Below are 21,306 nucleotides of genomic sequence, written 5' to 3' on the forward strand. Positions count from 1 at the left end.
CGCAAAGTTTGTTACTCTGTTATCTTTCGCAGGACGTTTAGTCAAGTATGGAAGCTATATTTTCCTTCCTTCTCAGCAGATATTTGACTCATACAGCTAAACGCTCTCGGGTTGGTCCCTGAATCCAGCGAGCACCTGGCCCTCATGGAGTGCTTTGCACAGGGGCACACTTGAGGAAGTTGACCTTGAAGGAGAAGATTTTATCTTCCCTTCCTGTTCACATTCAAATTCTCCAAGTCTTTTCGACATATTGTCTTCTGTTTCTCTTAACTTTAAAGGTTTTTAACATAAAATGATTATCTTCCAAATGATAAAATGCAGCAAAAGAAAAATGAATGATGTTAATTTATACTGTATATTTTATTCTGAGCTGTAGAACACACCCTTACTATCTTCTGTGACATCCATGAATTTCCATTTCCTGTATGTGCCTTTTCAATAGACGATAATATATGTTGGCTGCGAATGGCATTCTGTTGACACGACTACATTTGTTTAAACCTTTTCTTAGGGACGAGCTTGTAGAATTTCAAGTAGTAGCACTTTAATTTTCTCCTCAACACTTTGACAAAACGGAATGTCAACTCTTGAGTTTATCTCCATGCTTCTTGTGTGAATGTTTGGTCTTATCACATTTAACTGGATTGCAGGTGTGTGCTCATCACTCACCTGTGGAAAAGAGTTTTTCCTGATGTCTGTTTCTTTAGACCAGGTTACTCATTCTTTTTTGGTAAGACAAGGTTTTTTTCTCCAATTTTTCCACCAGGTTACTATGTGGTTTTGTTTGTGGGCAAATATGACATTTTTCATTTTGATTATCTAATCATATACAGTACCTTGCAAAAGTATGAATACCCCTTGAGCTTTTCTGCATTTTATCACATAACAAGCAGAAATGTCAAACTATTGCATTGGGATTTGTGTAATAGAAAAAACACAATGCAGAAAATAATGGTGAAGTATGAGAAAAAAATGGGTTTCTGCATTTTTTACATGGAAAAATGTCAAAAGTTCAAGTCTTATGAATGTTTTTGCAAGGCACTGTGAGCCACATTTTCAAACACTGAGCACGTTAACCCTGGCCCTCTGTAATTATCAGAAGAACCACCGTCCACAAGAGGGAAGTGTTATCACATTCATCCCACCATTCATTTACCTCCTACCCTCACAGTCTTGTTCCTGTCCGGAAGTGTCAGGAGAAAACGATGAAAGTAGGAATATGAAGAAAATAAGGAAATGTGGGTGATATATATTCAGTCTGTTTGTACAGATGGTTCAAGAGGTAAAATATATCTCCACCCATGCACCCACACTCATAATGACTAATTTGTTTGGCAGGAAATCATTATAAGAGGAGTCATAACTTCCTCTGCATTTAATTTATAAAATTCTTACTTCATTTCAAATACGTAACAAATCGGATCATAACTCAGCTCTCTCTGCCCCCAGACTTATATATTGAGCTTGTGGTTCACATGAACTCTGGCTGTGGTTGCTGCAGGCGCCATTGAGGGGATCTGTGATGGTTCCCTGCTCACACAAAAATTTTCAATTACTTAATTGATTTGCAGTAAATGGTGTAATGATTCATGAAGCTGTCATGTGAATGTTTTATTGCATCGGAAAGGGAAGTTTTCAAACTCTTAGGTTTTGTAGAGACCTTTTTAAAAACTATTAATTAAAATTGTGTGCTGGAATTCAGAAAGAATTATGGCCTTTAATCTGAACTCTGTTGCTTCAGCAAGGAGCGTCAAAACACACAAAACAGTGAGTCTAAATGTGAGGCTTGTGAAGATGCTTTTGCAAAACATCTTTGCAAGTTTCCTGTTAGGGGGAAGCATTTTCTGTTGTGAAATTCACACCTTGAACTTTTCAAACAGCAGATTTTTATTTTCGTTTTTTTTTTTACAATCAGCAGGTCTTGATCATAGGACCTCATGGCCCTAGTAGGGATGTATTAGATCAGATATATAGACTGGTGTCTGACCATGCAGGTCTTTCCAAGTCAATACTGGAATCTTGAAATGCACTCGGAGCCAATGAAGTTGCATTAGAAGGGGGCACCCAGTCCCCAGTAGATAGGCATGCAGTTAGCAACATAACATTCATTTTGGCTGCTTCTGACGCCCTGAGATCGTGCTGTCCTGGGCAGAGAGCCACGATACCCCCCCCCCCCCCCCCCCCCCCCCCCCAACCCCTCTTTCTATTATTTCCATTGAGTCTGTTTTTCTCCGCTACAAATTTGTTATATTCTTTCCTTACACAAAATGTACATCTTAAAGTTAGGGTTCCCTCGCTGTACTTTAATATTTTACAGGACAGTCCAGGCTCCTCCCGATCACCAACGTCACCCGATCCCTAACAAAGCGTCAACTATATCAACACATTGTGAAGGCAGATCCGCGGGGCGCTGCGCAAAGCGGGACCTGCAACGCTGCATTTCATGTCCGAAAATAATCCGTGAGAAGTGAGGCAGAGGGCGCATTGAGATTTCTAGAGTCACTGCAACTTCGTCGGCCGGCTTTGCTGCTGCTTTCTCCTCCTTCAGTCTGAGGCTGCAGACCGGAGGGAACTTGTAACTTGCGGATCTGAATCTGGAAAGAGTGACCCTTTAGGCGCACTGTCAGTTTATTTTAAAACAGCTACATACTTGGGAGTTACCTTCCCAGTGTTGGAAACTTCCCAATGCAGCATCGATCGAAGACCTCCCGCCCACTTTACCTCTGATCCACAATACAGGAAGGCGGAGAGAACGAGAGAGAGAGAGAGAGAGAGAGAGAGAGAGAAAGGGAGGGAAAGAGAGTTGAGCAGCCGCAGCGGTAGATGGAGCAACAAAGCCTGGATGGTTGAACTGAAAGAGTCCCTCTGAGGAAAACTCAACAGCGCTTTCTGTCGTCGCCTGATATTTTTCTTAACTGGAACGCTGTATCAGCTTGGATCTCATTCCGGAGACCCATCCAGTGCAAACTCTCCAGAGCCAAACCAGCAGGGGGGGGAATCGTCGCAGACGTGACATTGATGCTTTGGCACGGAGCGCCGCCGAAACCGTAGTTTTGCTAAAGTCTCCTGCAGCCCAGTGAGGGAGAGGTAGACCAGTTTGCGGCCGAAGTGGGATTTGCAGAAGTTGCATGCGTCTTCTTTGTCGTCTTGAGTGAGCCCTGTCCACCCGCTCTCAGGTTATCAGAAGAGACCCTCCGGGATAATTGAGGTGCCATGGAGCTGTTCACGGGGATGTTGGCATTCCTGTTGGCGCTGCAGGTCCAAGGTAAGCCGCAGTAATCCACAGACATCAGCAGGGAATCTTCTGCCTTGTTTCAACATGACCTCCCTGCACTGTGTGCGTGTGCTGGATTGTTCTTAATGACTTGGGGTGCGAATCGATTTGATTGCATGTTTTTCTCAGACCAGTGAGGTGAAAATTGGAAAGTGTTTTTTGTCCTGTCTCAGAAACCAGCCCACTTCAAAATAAAAACGACTTCCGAATACTTATTGGGCTGCCAAATAATGAACTTACGCGGACAGCAGGCAGATGGCGATATGTGCGAGTCATGCAGGCCAAGCCGTCGTTAAGTTTCCCAATAATTCATTTTAATGGCCCTTGGGAGACACGCAGTGCAGTGGAATGATAATTGAAATATGTTATTCTTGCCTCCTATTCTGCAGTTAAACAGAATCAAAATCGGATAAAAATGATGTGAACCGTTCTCGTTTTTGTTTATTTCGTGATATATCGGTGTTTTCAAGGCAGGGGCGCATTCAGAAAGTTTTTAAAGGGGCATATCAAAGGCCAAAAGGCAGAATAAATTTCAGGCGTTTTCATGTTGCTGCGGTCATATATAGAGGAATGTGGGGGCAGAGCCACACATAAGTAATAGGTATTTAAAACTGGCACACTGTGAAGGACATAAAAATGGGATAACAATAAATAAATAAATGATGGAAATCTTTTAAACATGTAGTAGCTTATCTTAAAATGATGGCATTGATAGAATTGCTCTGCTCAAACCTTCCTGGCAAATACTGATTTCTGGTCTTGTTTGGGATCTTACTTGCAAAGTGAATTTTTTTCTAGGGACTAAAAACAAAAAAATGGCTGCAGGCTTCCTCCATACCCTGCAGTTTTGATACTAAATCCAAGGACAAATTGGACTCAAACCCACACCACGGGTGGTGCCACTGTTTTCAGAAGAAGAATGACTCATGCTTAGAAGACATTTGTCTTCCAACCTTAATGACACCTATTCTTCAAAAGAAGGTTGTACTGATAAAACAGTTTATCCAGTAAAATTGTTTTAACACCCTGCCAACATTTCTAAAATATCAACTATTATAGCAAGAAACTTTTTTTTATTTATTCTAAGATGGTGCAGTAAACATTTTCTTAAAAAAATGTGCTGTTCATTAGCAATGACTGCCTCAGTTAAGAAGCTTAGCTTGTTAGCAAGTCTGACTTTAGTATTAGCTCTGTCCCTAAATTAGATGGATAGAAACCTAAATTCATGCTTCAACACAGAAATGTTTTCAACTACAAATCTTCTGACAGTTCTTGACATTTACATAAGATACTACATAAGATACATATTTTCATAATACAGCGCCTATATTCATATTAAAAACGACCTCAGAATTAAGAAGTCTCTAAACTAGCTAAACTTCGGCTTGATACAACCTTAAATACTTGCTCCAACAAGAATAACGTCACTCTTTCTGAGTTGATATATTAGTATATAATACAACCCATATAAACATATGAGCCTTAACGTTCACTGCTGGACACAACACTCAGTGGTTAGAATAACCAACTTCTTCCTGAAATTTGTAAGTAAAATGTTTAGCTAAGAATAAAGTTGCCAATGTTAGAAAAAAACCCATTATTGAACATTTTGTATATATACATATATGCTTAATTCAAATTTTAAAGATTTAAATGACTAACATTTAATGCCCTCTAACATTCCCTTTTTTTATACACCATTTAGATGTATTTGAAGTGACAATAGCTGCTAAATGAATTAAATTATATTTTGACATTGATCATCCTGACATTAATGCTGCACAAAATGACTCTGATTATTTCCACACATGCCTAATAGGCCTATCAGATTCATTGGAAGGTGCATCATTATTCAGGTTGTATTGACAGGCTCTAATTGGAAAACAAAACAGGCCCACAAGGAGACATGTGCGTACGTGTTTGTGGTCCATTATGCTTAAGGGGGCTTTTAAGGCTTAGCTGAACGTTTTGGTTTGTTTACATGTCTGGAGCCTCGATTTCAAGTAAGAAAGAGAAAAGGGTCAAGCATGGTGAGGAAATATCAGATGGTGTTTTGATTGACTCAGATGGCTTTATTTTCCCCCGACTGGCTGCTGCTAAGACGTGTTTACTTGATGTAATGTTTCCCTTATTCCCCCTTTAAGTCTAATAAATTTTTCCTTGTGGAATATTTTGCCTCGTTCGGCTTCCTTTTTTGTAGCTTGAGAACAACCAAGATTCTGACCTTGTTGGCGGCAAGGCTTCTTGTGGGGTCATGTGTTTAAGTCTGATTGAATACTTTGATCAAAAGCGCTGTCTGATTTATATTGAGATGATCCCTTTGCTTGTGGAGAAGATCAGGATTAGCTGGGTCTCTTGGGATTCGTGGTTGAAATCGTTTGAAGCTGTTCAATCAAGTGTGCTGGAAATGTCTCAAAGTGCCCTTCGAGCATCCTGGAAATGTCCTATTCGAGTACAGCAGGAGTTGTTATTGAAGCATAATTAAGACCATATGAATACACTTCCTGTATATATCATTTTCTTTATTTGATACCAAAGCAGCTAAATAATTCATCTCTGCAGACATATTTGTGAAAAGAAGAACCTTTATATTTTTTGCTTCAGGAGTTGTTTGGACCAGTTTCTTTTGACATGCAAAAACAAGAATTTGGTCTTTCACCCTGAGGTTAAAGGGCGATGCCATAAATGCCTGTCTGTCTTTGATGGCCTAATTGATATACAGCATGTCCCAGGCTCTTCTCCTTTTTACCAAAGCACAGACAAGTGAATAAAGGTCCAGACAAATGAAGGTATAGCTGCACAGAGAACCCTGTTGCAGTTATCCACAGGTCGGGTGGGGGAGCATTTGTGCTTGTCATGGTAATAGCCATTTGTGGAAAACAAAACAGTTCCAAATTCATAAACAGAGAAATGTTGAGAGCTGCTTGCCAAATAGATTATTAAATGGAAGGAACAGTGAATATAATAGATCTGTGAATAAGAGCAGCAGCTCTGGTCTGCATTCTTATATCAGTCCTCTGTCTCTCCAGTGTTCCAGCCTGAAATTTAATTGGATGTGAATTGAGTTAGCATCCAGGTGTTTTTTTATGACTTGGCTTTATCAACGGGTCCTGGTGCTGTACCAGCCTATATAGTTATAAGTCTGTGCCATGGTGTAAGGATATTCTCCAACTTATATTATTCATATTAGAAAGACTCCACATTTGGGAAATCAATGTGAATCGCTAAAGTAGTCATATTACATCAACTTTTCCACATTTTGTCTATTAAAAACTTTAATGTATTTTCGTGGGACAGATCAACTGAAACTAGTTACATAGCTGTGAAGTTGAATGTAAGTAATGCAATGTTTTCCAATGATTTTACAAATACAAATGGGAAAAGTGTGCGCTGGTATATTTACCCCCCTTCCCCCACCCCTAGTTAATTCTTTGTAGAAGCAACATTCCTTCCAGTTAGAGCTGCAAGACCTTTGGGGTACGTCTCTACCAGCTTTGGACATCTGGAAACTGACCTTTTTTCCAGTTTTCTTTGCAAAATAGATCAAGCTCAGTCAGATCTGATGGATAGCTGGATAAATACAGCCTCAGTTGGATTTAGGTCTGGACTTTGACTGAGCCATTCTAACACAGGAAAAACTTTGAAAAACCATTCCAATGTTGTTCTCACTGCTAGATTAGAAGTGTGGTCCTTCTGGAAGATTAACCTTCGCCCCCAGTCTAGCAGTTTTTATTTCTGTCATGGCACTGTGTTTAGCTCCATCCATCTTACCATCACCTCTGACTAGCATCCCTGTCCCTGCAAAAAAAGCATCTGCATGGTGAAACATGGTGGTGGCAGCAGCATGAACTGGGGATACTTGATGCTGCCATTGACATAATGTTGCCACCACCATGTTTCATAATGGGATGGTAGCAGCATTATCCCCACTGTATGATGCTACCACCATCTTCATGGTTAAACATGGTGGTGGCAGCAACATGCTGTGGAGATGCTTTATGATGCTACCACCATGTTCGACTGCTGGGATGGTGTGTTCATGTTGATAGCATTTTGCATTTAGACCAAAAAGTTCAGATTTGGTCTCATCTGAGCAGAGCACCTTTTAGGATGTTTGAAGCTTGGCTTACTTTTATATAACCTAACTTTACTCTGCTCTAAAGCTATTCAAAAATCTCATCAATAACCTGGCTATTATGTCCCTTAGTCTTCAAGATGCTGCTTGTTCACTGATCTTCTCTAACAAACGTCTGAGATTCCTAACATAACAGCTGTATGTATAATGAGATTAAATTACACAAAAGTAGGTAAACAGTGTATTCTCTCCTTTCTTAATCAAAATTATGTACTACTTAGTGTTGGTCTATTACAGAAATCCCAATAAGACAGATTGAAATTTGTAGTAGTAATGTGACAACATTTTTAAAAGCTAAAGTGGTATTTAATAATATTTAGCAATTCGGGAAGGACGTAAATATAATATTATTCAGTATTAAAACTGATTTAGCTTGTGGCATTGTAATACTTTGTCAGGTTACAAGTTGTGTTTTCTTTGCTGCAGACTACTATTGTTCGTACTTTCTCTATATCAGAGTTCCTCCTGAATGTCTATTGGCTTCATCACACATCTGCATTTATTTTCATGTCACTAACCCATAAACTGTTGGCTCATTTCGATTCCAATGCGATGTCCCATAAAACCTGTCAGTCAGCATCTGATGTTTCCTGTTGGATTTGCTGATCTATAGCTCTGTTGTTGGAACCAATGAAGAATCGGACAGCTTGATTTCAAAGCTTGTTATTGAAAGCTTGACACACAGCACTTAACTTTGACTTGTGACAAATGGTCACATGGTGTGGGGCAGCACTGTGTGTTTGTTTTTGTGTAATCTCATTTGAAGTGCATAAAGCAATTTTGTGTTGGGAACGTCACACAGTACAGTTGGACAGATCAACTGTGAGCAGAAGGTATTTGAGGACAGTTAAAAGCTCTTTTAGAAATAGGGATAGAGTAGATGTTTGATGATGAGTGCTGGACCAATGTAGGGATTCTTTGTAAAGTTTTGGGCCTTCACAAGCTGAAAAAAAAATCAATCCTCTGTAGTATTAGTTCTACAAGTGTTGGAAACTCAAGTTACACAAGATATTCCCTCGTTTTCTTTCTTTGATGAGGGTTCTGTCCAACACATCTGAACAAATCTCCTTGAGGTGTTTAGTTGGCTTGAGACTGTAAAAAAAGGCACAACATATGATTCATATAATTTTCATCAAACCCTTCAAGGAGCCCTCATGCCTTTTGACTTGAAGTTTTAAAACCTTGGAAGGAGACCGTTCCCATCAGAGTTGGAAAATATTTAATCACAGCATAAAGATTAACACTTAAAAGAACTTGGACCTGAAATTTGCTAGCAAAACGAGCACCGCCTCATCTCAAGCCACCAAATGAGGGCCTCATGTTGATTTTTGCAACTCCTATTATCCATCCCTATTATTTATTAACTAACTGTTTGGGCTCAGTTCACTGCTATGTTTACCCACCTTTGAAAGAACAGAAAGAGATCTACTCTTTGTGTTTCTCTTATATAATTCACATAAGTGTAATAATTAGTACGTCACTTTTTGTTACCTTACAACAATAAAATTCATTGTATTTAATTGAGATTTTGTTGCAAATCTTTTGCATGTCTTTACTAACTTTGCACATCTAGAGGCCAACATTTTTTAGATATTCTGCTTTGCAAAATAGCTCAACCGCAGCCAGACTGGATGGAGAGTGTCTGTGAACAGAAATATTCAAGTCTTGCCATAAATTTGGATTTGGATGTAGGCTTGTACTTTGACCGGCCGAGTCTATCACATGATTCTGATTTGATCTAAACCATTTTATTGTAGCTCTGGCTGTGTGTTCAGGGATGTTGTCCAGATGGAAGGTGGCCCAAGTCATTTGTAAACGTCGAGAGGTTTTCTTTCAGGATTGCCCTGTACTTAGCTCCATCCATCTTGTAATCAACTTTGAACAGATTCTCTGTTCCTGCCGAAGAAAAATATCCCAACAGCATGATACTGCTACCACCAGCGAGAATGATTACCAGAGTGAGAATGGTTGAGATTCTCCCAACTGATCTGTGGATCTCCATAGTTCCTACAGTGCCCACTGTACATTTATGCGCTACTTCATTTTTACATCATAAAATTCCAATGCAACACATAGAGGTTTGTGGTTGTAATGTGACAAACTGTGATTTTAATATCCTATACTTACTGACATTTCCCTCAGCTCGAAATACAGATTTCATCTTAGTTCAAATACACAGCCAGCTTTCAAAAGTAAAGCCATTCAAGTTGTCTTTTTGACTTTTTGACCATGTACTCCAATGACAAGCCCCCTTTTAAATTCACATTTCCACTCTCTAACTTGATGCGGTTTCCTATTTTTTGGAGCATGAGTGGAAGTTAATTGTGTAATTGTAGCATGCAGCGCACCTGCATGGATCCACCTGCACTTGTTGTTTTTCCAATCTTGTGCTCAGGGTTCCCCTTTAATTTGTCACCTGGCTGTATGTCATGGAGGGAGCACTGTTGGCCTATGTAATATTGTAATTACCGTTTTCACTTTGTTTATGTTTTATCCTGTTTGTGGAGAAAATTATAATTGGTAATCTGTGGCACTTGTCTTCTTCTTGGATGATATAATAAAGTAGAGAGTGTCTTCATGTGGATTGTTGGGCCTTGATAGCTTTTAGTTTGATCCTCAGTCCTTTGGGGAGACTACTTTGGTCCCTGCTGAGGTGATAGATGGGTGAGAACGCTTTGAGTCCTGGGAGACTAGCTCGAAGGAAGCCGACAGAAGATTAAGCTTTGCTTTTGCTGTTGGAGCTAATGGAGGCACTTGGGCACTCAAACTTCATCTTGCATAGAATTTAGCTCATTGTGGTTCTACTGTCAGCTCTTTGGCAAATCCCCCTTAGAACACTGTGTGAAGTGTCTCTGTAAAGCTGAGGTTTCCTTTATTCTGTCTGTTGTGATTGTAGAAATGGAGTGGCTCTTCATTAATAACAGAAGCGGTGTTTCTTCTCTTTTAAGTTTTATTCTATACACTAAATTAGTTGATCAAAAGGGACCTTTTTTTCTTTTCAAGTTCAGGATTCTCATCATCACTAACCCTTGTGATCTCTGCATGAAGACTGCATATCACCAAATAGATGAATAAAACATGGCAAGAAGAACTGAACCTAAATAATGGAAAGGTTATGACAAAATGGAGCATTCCTTGCATGTGGAAGACTGAATGAATGTTAAATTAAGGTCATTTCTGTATCTTGTACAATTCAACTGAAAAAAAACAAAAACAAATCTGCTCATAAAAATATTTCTAAATACCAAAAACGTTTGGAATGTACAGTACCGGTCAAACGTTTTAGATACACTTTCTCACTTAATGCGTCTCTTTTTTTTTCATGACTATTTACACTGTAGATTCTTTCCAAAGGCAACAAAACTGTGAATGAACACACATGGAATTATGTAGTAAACAAAAAGTGTGGTATAACTCTAAACATTTTTATATTTTACATTTTTCAAAATAGCCACCCTTTGCTTTGATTACTGCTTTGCACCCTTAGCATTGTCTCCATGAGCTTCATGAGGAGGTTACCTGAAATGGTTTTCTAAAGAGTCTTGAAAGAACGTATCAGAGGTTCATTGAGAGATGGCCAAAGGTTAATATTTCAGTCATTACAGCAAAGGGCGGTACTTTAAGAAATCTAAAATATATTTAAAGTTCTTTTACAATTTTTCGTTTGCTACATAATTCCATATGTGTTCATTCACAGTTTTATGCCTTCAGTGAGAATCTACATGCAATGTAAATAGTCGTAAACATAAAGAAAACCATTAAATGAGAAAAGGGTTCCAAAACTTTTGATCGGTAGTGTATGCTTGAAATAAACAACACTGTGCATCACCAAAGAAACATCATAACCACCAGTTAAAAATGGTGGTGGCAGCATCATGCTTTGGGCGTACTTTTTTTCAGATCAAACCCAGGTTTTCGTAAAGGTGGATGAAATTATTACTATCACTTAGTGTTTTGCATGTAAGCCAAACAATTCCTGGTTTGGTGTCATCAGACATCATCACCAAAGAAATGCTAGATCCACAGGGAAACACGGTGGTGGTAGTATCATGCTTTGGGCTTACATTTTCGATAAAAGTGGATGAAATTATAAAAAATTCCGAACACCTCACAGTTTATATCCCAAAACCTCAGGCTTCTAGAAAGCTGAAGATGAAGAATGGTTTTATTTTTCAGCATCTCTTTGAGTCCAAGCATGGAATAAAATCAACAAAAAATTGCTTTAGGAATAGCCCACCTAGTCAAGAACCAAATCATATAGAAACATCTGTAGGGGTTTCCTAAAGAGATAAAGAGAACTATGGCAGAAAATGTCCTCACAATCTGCTAGATTTGGACAAATAGTACAAGAGTGATAAAATGTTCATGTAAGTCTTCTACCAAGAAAAACTGAATGCTAAAGATGGATGCTTGAACAAAGTTTTAGTTTAAGGGTGTGTGCATGAATACAACCAGGTTATTTAACCTTTTTTATTGCTTAAATGTCGATTTGGACAAGTTATACGTCACATTAATGTTAGAAAAGTTTTTAAATGACTCATGATCATCCCAATTTTTTTACATTACAAAAACCTGGTACTTTAACTGTACACATTTGAGATCCACTGTAAACTGGACTAAAGCTCGCTTATTCTGCTGGCTGTTGTTCGCATGACCGATAAAGAAGTGGCAGGAATCGGATCATCTGACACTGGATGTAGCTATTTTAGGGGGCTGGGGAAGTTCAAACAAGTATCAGCAGTGAAGTTTCTTCCGGACGCAGGCCTTCTAAGGTTACCAAACCTTTTAGTCACAACATACAGTTCAGTATCAAATCCGGCATTTGATTTTGGCTTTTGGTTTTTCCGATGTCCTCTCCAGCTCCTTTTCCACCCTCTCTTCAGACAGCCATCATGTCAGATCAGGAAGGAACACCACATCTATCAGCAAGTTAGAGTTGCAATTCTATATCCTAAATCCGTAGAATTTCTCTTGTGTTTCAAGTCAAAACGCAGTATCAGCAAAGACAATCAATCAGAGGGCTCAAATATAGCTTGGAGCTTTTCTGAATCGACATTAATTTGTTCGAGTCTCTTCCTTATTTAGCTGATCCTTGTCAGGAGATTAGGCGGTTAAATTCCTGCTCTTGAGAATGGGAATTGAATTGACTAACTGCTCTTGCTTCATATTTTTCTTTCCATTACTAAGTTTATCTAACATCTAATAATATCTTAGATTTATTGTGGTTCTTGAGTAGATACATATCTCAGAAGACAATGTAAATATTCTGACATGTTGGATAGCTTGTCACAGTTAGCGCTGTTTTCATTTGAGATCAGCCCGTCTTACCAATAACTTGCACAGTTTCTCCCTTCAGTTACTATAGTTACTACTCAGTCATATCCACTAAAAGCATTTTTTTTTTCTTTTTGCAAGAGCCGCATCACTCTCTTTGTTTTTCCAAGCTGCCGTGCAAGGAGATGGGAGCCATTCACTGTTTTCTTTTCCTTTTCACTGCAGTCGTCTTGTATTTTCTGCTTGGCTGCTTTAAGGAAAAGAAGCCATATGGGTATACAATTCTTTGCTCATTGTCTCAGAGTTTACAACGAGGACGTTTAGTCACAAGCTGATCTGGGATTGAGAGAAAGTATAATTCTCAGCCTTCCACTCACTGTATGCCTTTAAAGTACGGGTGATCAAATGATTGCAGCTCCCACTTTTCCTTGTGACAGCCTAAAAAACTCAGTGACAATGAACCAGGCCAATGTGCCCCCATTAAGGAGCAAAGAGGAAATAGAAAGCATTTTGAGAGCATCCTGCAGAGTCTGAGTGTAGAGGGAGGGAAATGGATCCTGTAGGATCGTCCCTGCTCTCTTTTGAACTGAGCCAAATGCATTAAAATTGTAATTAGTGTAACAGGAAACATTGCATGTTGTTTTAGCTCGTTATGACCGTGTGTTCACATTTCTATCTCTCTCACACCTTTAACCCCCACAACTCGTTGAGGTGCACTTATTCTAAAACCTGATAAACCTGTTGGTGTAGTTTCGATGATTTTTCTTTTTCCGTTGTTTGTGTCCGTTAAATTTTGTGCTGACTTTTGCGGTGTGTTGACAAGAGCTCTTCCTCAACTGTCTTCAGTCAAACTGATAAATCAGTGCAGCTGGCAGACAAAGTGGACCAGCTTAGGCTGTAAATTAAACATTAGATACGAGATGCTTCCTGGGAACAATAGCCACGTTGTTCTTTGCCATTATTTTATGGTTTTTGAATACTAAATCATTCCACTGTGAAATAACAGGAAATTACTGGCAACTGCGTTATTTTACAGTCAATCTGTTGTAATGTATTTTAGCGGCATATTATTGTATATTGGATTACAGCTGGATAACTAGATGCTTTACATAATTTGACATTAAAAAACAAAAAAAATTTTTTTCAATGTTGTAAATGCATTTTTGAAAATCAGGTTAAGATGAAATTGCAGAGAAGTCTTTCTTATGACTAAAATACCTTTTGCTTACTGACAACGCTGATTCATGAGCATTGAAGAGCCCAGATTCATTATGAAATTGTTTGTGTGGCAGCTTATTGGAGTACCTAGTAGCCAAAAGAAATGGCGACAAATAACTTATGAATGAGGCTGCATAACATCTCACAAATTTATAATTGAGGCAATATCACTATACACAATTTGCAGTGCAAGTGTTAATCATTTAAGTACCAAGCATTACAATCTCTATATCTGTATTACATTTGGAGATGTAATACAGGTACATCTTAAAAAGTACAGCAAAAAAGTTTTAGAAGATAAAGAGGTGGGAAGGTGGAAAAGTCGTTAAGAAACTACAACTGTTTGAAGGCCAAAACGGCTAACATCGGCCAGAAGCCCCTTTTTAAATAAAACCTTCTTGTTGAGATTGAAATAAAGAATAACATTTTTTCCATGAGCTGGATAGATTGCTCATTGTCTGGGATCGTCTGGGATTTGCTATGAATGCACAGCAGAAGGACATCAACACTTTTTACTTATTTTTATCGCAATTTATATTGTTACTGCAGCATTCAACAATAATATTGAATACCGCATATTTTTCTACAGAGTGCGGCCCTGCCTCTTCAGGGCGTACACCACATCCATGGCGGTCACAGTCTTCCTCTTAGCGTGCTCGGTGTAGGTGACAGCATCCCGGATGATGTTCTCCAGGAACACCTTGAGCACACCGCGAGTCTCCTCGTAGATCACACTGGAGATACGCTTGACTCCTCTGCGGCGAGCCAGGCGGCGGATAGCGGGCTTGGTGATGCCCTGGATGTTGTCACGGAAGACCTTACGGTGCCGCTTGGCTCCTCCTTTCCCGAGTCCTTTACCTCCTTTGCCTTGTCCACTCATGGCGATCTAGTTGTAGGGTCTAGTTGTAGGTTGTCTGTTGACTACAAACTAATTATTGACTACAAATTATTGTTTTTTTTTTTTTTTTCCTGGGGCTGCACAGTGGCGCAGTTGGTAGCACTGTTGCCTTGCAGCAAGAAGGTCCTGGGTTCGATTTCCGGCTGGGGGTCTTTCTGCATGGAGTTTCCATGTTCTCCCTGTGCATGCGTGGGTTCTCACCGGGTACTCCGGCTTCCTCCCACAGTCCAAAGACATGCCTGGTAGGTTAATTGGTTAATCTAAATTGCCCTTAGGGGTATGAATGAGTGTGTGTGGTTGTTTGTGTGTTGCCCTGCGATGGACTGGCGACCTGTCCATGGTGTACCCTGCCTCTCGCCCATAGACTGCTGGAGATAGGCACCAGCTCCCCCGCGACCCACTATGGAATAAGCGGTAGAAAATGAATGACTGACTGGCATATTTTTGTCATATTGTGCAGCCCTAATCCTAGCCTTTTGGGCGCCTGGTAGGGAAAAAAAAGAAAAAAAACAGACAATATATGAACAATTTCTAAGCAATGTGAGAATACCGCTACAGGCTAACTGTTAGCTGTAAGGCGCTACTGTTAGTATCTAAATCAGAGCTTCTTATCTGCACTAAACTTAAACACTAATTCTCCTCCAAAATTATTTAAAACACAGTTTAAAATTAATGAAACTATTATCCAATTTGTGAAAGGAAATAAAAATGTGAATTTTAAATCCTTATTTGGCATTAAGAGCAAGCACAAAAACCCTAATAAGTGGACATAGTTAAAACCTTGACTAGAATATTCTACACTGATTACAGATTCTTTAAAATAGTTAGATTTATGAAAACTTTATTTATAAAAATGGAACTTCTTACGTTGCCCAAAGGTATAGCTTAAGTCTTCTTCTCAAGAACACAATATCATGCAGCAAGACCTGGATATAGTTTTTACACACATAGTGCTTTATTAGTACTTACTAAACTGAATTGGAGAGCAATTATTTTTCACTAGAAATTAATTGGATTGAAAAGACTGTACACAATTGCATTTAAGTAGAATAAAATAAACTGGATTGTGACTTTATTTGGCTTAGTGAGCTTATTAGCTTAAACTTTTGATTGAATTTGGATCATATTTAAATTTAATTATAAAACATCCATGTCATTTCTTCATTGCTTAAAGCAGCTGCTGTAGAAAGTCAGCCTGCCCTGCGCCCATTGCACTGCACTCATTGTGTCAGAGCTTTACTAATCTAACATGACAGTAAATAAAACATGAGCAAGTGAACTGTAAACATAATGGAACAGACAAAGACCAGCTCAGTGTGGCAGGAAAATGTATAGACGTTATTTATTGTTCTGGGTTAAATGATTACACAGTATAAATTTACTTGTAAATTATGGGTATTTAATTGTAGTTTGCTATGGTTATGAAATGCAACAAGATGTCTTTACATTTCAACAATGCATTTTTTGCTTTGCTTGTACAAGTGAATATAAATGCAGTTTAATTTATTGACTGCACATTTGTAAAATAAGACTTTCAGTGAATCAAATCACAGTTTTCTGTTGAATTTAGGGAGTTTATTTTAATATATTTGCATAAATTGTCTAATTTTCCATTGACTGGTTTTGATTGGTTATCTACTGGCCCACTAAGTTTTTCATTGCTCTATGTTGCATGTCTTTACGTCCTTAGAGATAAAACACCCATCAAAAATCAAAATCAGAATTGTATTGTCATTCAGTTGTCAGTCAAATTAAACCATAAATCTGTATCATCATGGAAAAACCTCATTGGTGCAACTTTAAAATTTACATTTTGACATTTTTTCTGATTTATAAACTCAAGCAGGTCAGTTTAATAAATTCTAAATGTTTGTGTGTCCCATATTCAAGTGAAAACATCCATAATATGTAAAAATTCCATGTTGATCAATTCCATTTCAAGCCTTCAGGCTTCATCACTGCATATGCCATCTCCTCATCTCTAGCAGTCAGGCTCAAATTTAATCATAACTTGCAAAATATCTCTAAATGAAAAATTCAAGCATTTTTTTAAATTTAGTAGCGTTTCAGTCTGTCACGAAGAAGTTCCCAGTTAAAACGGTCTTAAATTTCCATCATGGTGCCACATAACTCAAGCTCTCACAAGTCCCAGAGCTTATCTCCTTCCAAAAACAACTCTTTTATTTCCCTCGTTTACTTTCTACTAATCTTGGTTCTGCACCTACCACGTTCCATCTTTCTTATCTCCCTGGTTTCCTCACTCTCCCTTTGAGGACAGCGTGCACCGAGTGTTGGCTTGGTTAACACTTGATACAAAAGGGGGTTTGTTTCATGAAATGTTTCCCTTTTTAATGAGTGATGGTGTTCGCTTATTTAATATTCCGTGCCGATATCTCTCCGGGAGCTGACTGCGCTTCAAAGCAACTGCGTGGTTGTAAACGGGGAGTGGGTGACGGGGGTGCTTCAGCAGCGGTAGTGGTTGAATGAAAGGGTTTGGGGTGGTGCTTATAAAACACAAACACAGGTTTATTTATTCTCCCTGACATATAGCTAAGCTCCCAGCAAGCTGCAGCTCGGTGCAAAGCTCCTTAGTGCCCCCGTCCTGTGCAGGCAAACTAGAAAAATATGGCTGATAACAGGTCAACTAATATTTCTCTCAGCGTTTCTCTCTGCTGCTTGCTTTGATCAACTTTACAGACTATTTCTCAATATAAATGAGAGTTCAGTTGTCTACATGTGAATACATATTCTGATCTCCACCTGACACCTGGTTTTCCAGGCTTTCTCAGTTAGCGGCATATAAAATAAATAAAAGCACCTAACTTTGGAATACTTTCATCTTTCTTTTGTATTTATGCACTCAAACTTTGGTCTAAGACAAATAGAGGCGAGTACGGAGGTGGCCTGCACTGCAGAATTCATCCCTTTATTTTGGCAGTGTGGTAGACCATAACATAGCCTGCTTAATACTGGGAGATATTCAGCTGACTCGCACCTATATACCTTAACTTATATCCAGGTAAAATTTCTTCCACTGTGGATTTGTCACCCTTGTCATGCTCCTGCCAATCTGTCTGACACTCTGTCACATTGGTCTACGGAACAAGATGTTTCGGTTTCCCAGTGAAGCCTGAATAATTTACAGTTGCCTTTGGCTTCCATTGAACAGCAGATGATGTCACCTTCTAATGTTGTTTTGTACTTACAATGACCCCTTACAGTGACCCCTTACAGTGACTTTTTAGAATGAAATTAGAAAGTTAAAATCCTGTACATTGTTTGCAATGATTGGGGATTTTCTGCATCCTTGCTTACATGTTACCAATTTTTTATTATTCTAACTTGCAAATGGAACTAGTTAGGAATTAAATGTACATCGCAGAGATGCAACAATTAGAACTTTGTGAACAGTCACCTAACCTGCTGATACCGATTTGTGGTATTTACTTTATAATAGGAGGTGAAGTGTGTCATGCCACTGTGTGAGAAAGCAGTTGCAGGAAACACAAGGTTTTCATTTATAAGAGAGCATAATTACATAATTGTCATTTTTAACTGGCTTTATCACACAGAATAGTAAAAGTCTAAGCTTTGAGATTTCCAAAAGGCTCCAACTCAACCAGGTTTCCTGACAGAGGTTGAAAGCTTAAAAGGAAAAAGGACAACACAGTTCAGCCTTCCTGTTACCCACAAAAAAGTCTTGCTGTCTCTCTCACAGCCTGAATGAGCCGGAGACAAGAAAATACAGTTTTCATTTCAATACTTTAGTACATATGTGATCTTTTTCTAACTTAATTTTAAATGCCTTATTAACCTTAAATATAGCCAACTTTGACTTTTCTTTACTCAGCAACATAATTCATGCTGAACAGTGTTGTTGTCAGCATCTTAACTGACTGAAAAACAATCAGAGTTTTGAGATTCCAACAAGTTATTTACTTTTGAGGGCCAATCAAGCTGAAAATCAACCAATCACAGTCACCGCCCATTTTATCGGTGCATCTCTAGTACCTGGTTATGGTTAGAAACCCACTTACAGTGATTTTTAATTACTTTTTATACATACTTTGTGTTAAGATAGGTAGGGCACTATACATACTTTACAAAGTAATAATACAAAGTATTATTATTCTTAGGTTTTAGGTATTTTAACTAACCAATAACTTGTTAAAATGTAAATCATAGATTCAGGTTGCAAATAGCTCTTATAGCAGCTTTTAATTAATCTGTGAATTATCTATCACCTCAACTCAAGCATTATAGTACAATAATTGCTTTACTTTAGAAGAACTACAGAGGTGATTCGAATTGTGAAACTAAAAATAGCCTATTCTTCAGTGTAGTTATACAAAATCCAATCAACTAAACAAAAACCTCTAAGATTTACCAACAAATTGTATGGTTAAGGAATATTCCAACAAAAAGCACAATTTACAGTTACACTGTTTATTCAAATGTGAGCACAAACTTTTGTTTGCTCATCTAATACAAATATATTATAAAATAATCGTATCGCAAGTGCTTTTCATTCCCTTTTTAAATAAAAGTGTAAGTCCACTATTTATTTTACCCTGGCTTGAGTTCAACAAAATGTGGCCTGGCTTGGTTTTAGAAAGTAGAGTTTCCCAAATAGACAATTTTACCTCACCAATAAGAACATCCAGGTGTGTTGAAGACTGGGGGTTTTACAGGTGAGTAATCTCACCTATTGTCTCACCGTGAAGTCAGAAGATTCTTTATTTATACCTTTGTTCTGTAGCTCCGTGACTGAACTGCGTCTGCATGCATCAATTTAGCACCTTTTTTAAAGTCTACGCTTGGATGCAGCAAAGCTGTAGGCTATACGAGATCATCTATATTTACCCACCCATAAACACTAAGGTAAAAAAAGAGTTTTGAATGGATATATATATGTTTATATAGATATTTTTTTTTAACAAAAAACAAAATGAGCATTGTGCAACAGAAATATTAATTAGACATGGATCAGGCATAACATGACTGCTGAAAGGTGAAATAAATTAAACAGATTATATCTTCATCATGGCACCTGGTTGTTGGTGGGACATACATTAGGAGTTAGGAAGAAAGTAGGAAAAATGGACAAGCGTAACAATTTTAGTGAACTTGACAAGGGCCAAATTGTGATAGTTGAACGACTAAGCCTGAGCATTTCCAAAACTGCAGCTCTTGTGAGGTGTTCCCAGTCTACCATAGTCATTATTTATTAAAACCTTTCAAGGAAACATGATTCCCTGATTGCCGTGGCCTCTTTAAACAGGATAGTGTGCCCTGCCGCAAAGCATAGGTAGCCAGTGGTTTGCATAGCACAACAATAAGTTTAAGATGTTGACTTGGATTCCAAATTTCCCAGATCTAAATCCAATCTCAGATCTGTGAAGTGCTGGACAAACACGTCTGATCCATAGATGGCCCAACTTACAGTTTACAGGACTTAGAGGATCTGCTGCTAACATGCCAGATATCACAGCACACATTCAGGGGTCTGATTAAGTCGATCCCTTCACAGATCAAGGCTGTTAAGACCAACACTCTAATAGACAGGTGGTCATAATGTTATGCCAGATGGGTGTAGATTCTAAACCTTAATGTAGCATATTTTTGGTAGATAAATCTAAACTTAAGAAACATTTAAGAAATGACGGAGCACATGCATGTATAACCATAGTTGAACATATAACACATGCATACGGTTACACAGACTTTCTGGTTGCACATCAAGTGATTTCCTGATGTTGTTAGGAGGAGACCATCATGTTTGGGTGTTAGAAAATAAAATCTTTGTTGAAGTTCAGATATACTTCATTGTTGACCTCAATCTTATTACCAGCTGGCATTCACTGGCATTTCATTTGTGTTATTGTGCTGTTCTCCCCTGAAGGTAAATATTTCAAATGCAGACCACCTGCATCTGAAATGCCTACTGCCCCTGCCCCCCCACAGCTTCCCCTCCACCACCAATTCCCACCCCCCTGGCCTCTTCTTCACATTATGTCTTCCAGCTCAATAACGTCTGCCAGGGGTTTCCACATGGGAGCTTACACTCTGGCAGCAGCTTTCCAGCTTTCTTGGCTTTGGGGTTAGCGAGTGGAATTAACCAGTCAGGAATCTGGAAAAGGGCTTTGATAGCAGCAAAGGAATCACCAGGGGCCATTTTGTAGTTCACAGCAGTTGTAAGTTCAACCATTAGACATGCCAAATGTCATGTCAGACTAGAGAGACAGAAGTTTGGGGAGTACTGAGAAACAACCCCCATCCTTCGCCCCCCAACCCGGGTTTTTGCGGAACAATAAGTGGGCACAGCACCCACTCAGTGACCCTGTGCCTAATTAGCTCATGATTTGGCAGACATTTCCGATATCTATTTTCCTAACCCAATTTTCCTCTCTGTTCACATAGGTAACATATAAATATTTACCTCTGAAGGTTGGGTATGCTCTAAATTGTTCCCAGCACTCCAAACAGTTTTGGTCATGGAGTATGAAA

The 21,306-nt window shown here is 38.7% G+C and overlaps 2 protein-coding genes across 7 annotated transcripts in view; one reads left to right on the top strand and one right to left on the bottom strand.

The window, feature by feature from the left end:
* The first annotated feature begins 2,219 nt into the window (after nt 1–2,219).
* nectin1b (nectin cell adhesion molecule 1b) overlaps nt 2,220–21,306 on the top strand; it is a 275,781-nt gene continuing 256,694 nt past the window's right edge. For 2 of the 6 annotated variants that reach the window (XM_047392149.1, XM_047392148.1), the window contains exon 1: nt 2,220–3,265. In XM_047392149.1, coding sequence (XP_047248105.1) covers nt 3,214–3,265 — 52 coding nt within the window. In that variant the 5' untranslated portion in view covers nt 2,220–3,213. The remainder of the gene's footprint in view (nt 3,266–21,306) is intronic. The other 4 variants (XM_047392146.1, XM_047392150.1, XM_047392147.1 and 1 more) reach the window with 3 other exon arrangements.
* LOC124884306 (histone H4-like) lies at nt 14,485–14,781 on the bottom strand. The gene has a single exon (XM_047392153.1). It carries the CDS (start codon nt 14,779–14,781, stop codon nt 14,485–14,487), a length of 297 nt encoding a protein of 98 aa, XP_047248109.1.

This window comes from Girardinichthys multiradiatus, chromosome 18 (assembly GCF_021462225.1).
Source record: "Girardinichthys multiradiatus isolate DD_20200921_A chromosome 18, DD_fGirMul_XY1, whole genome shotgun sequence".
Lineage (NCBI taxonomy): Eukaryota > Metazoa > Chordata > Actinopteri > Cyprinodontiformes > Goodeidae > Girardinichthys > Girardinichthys multiradiatus.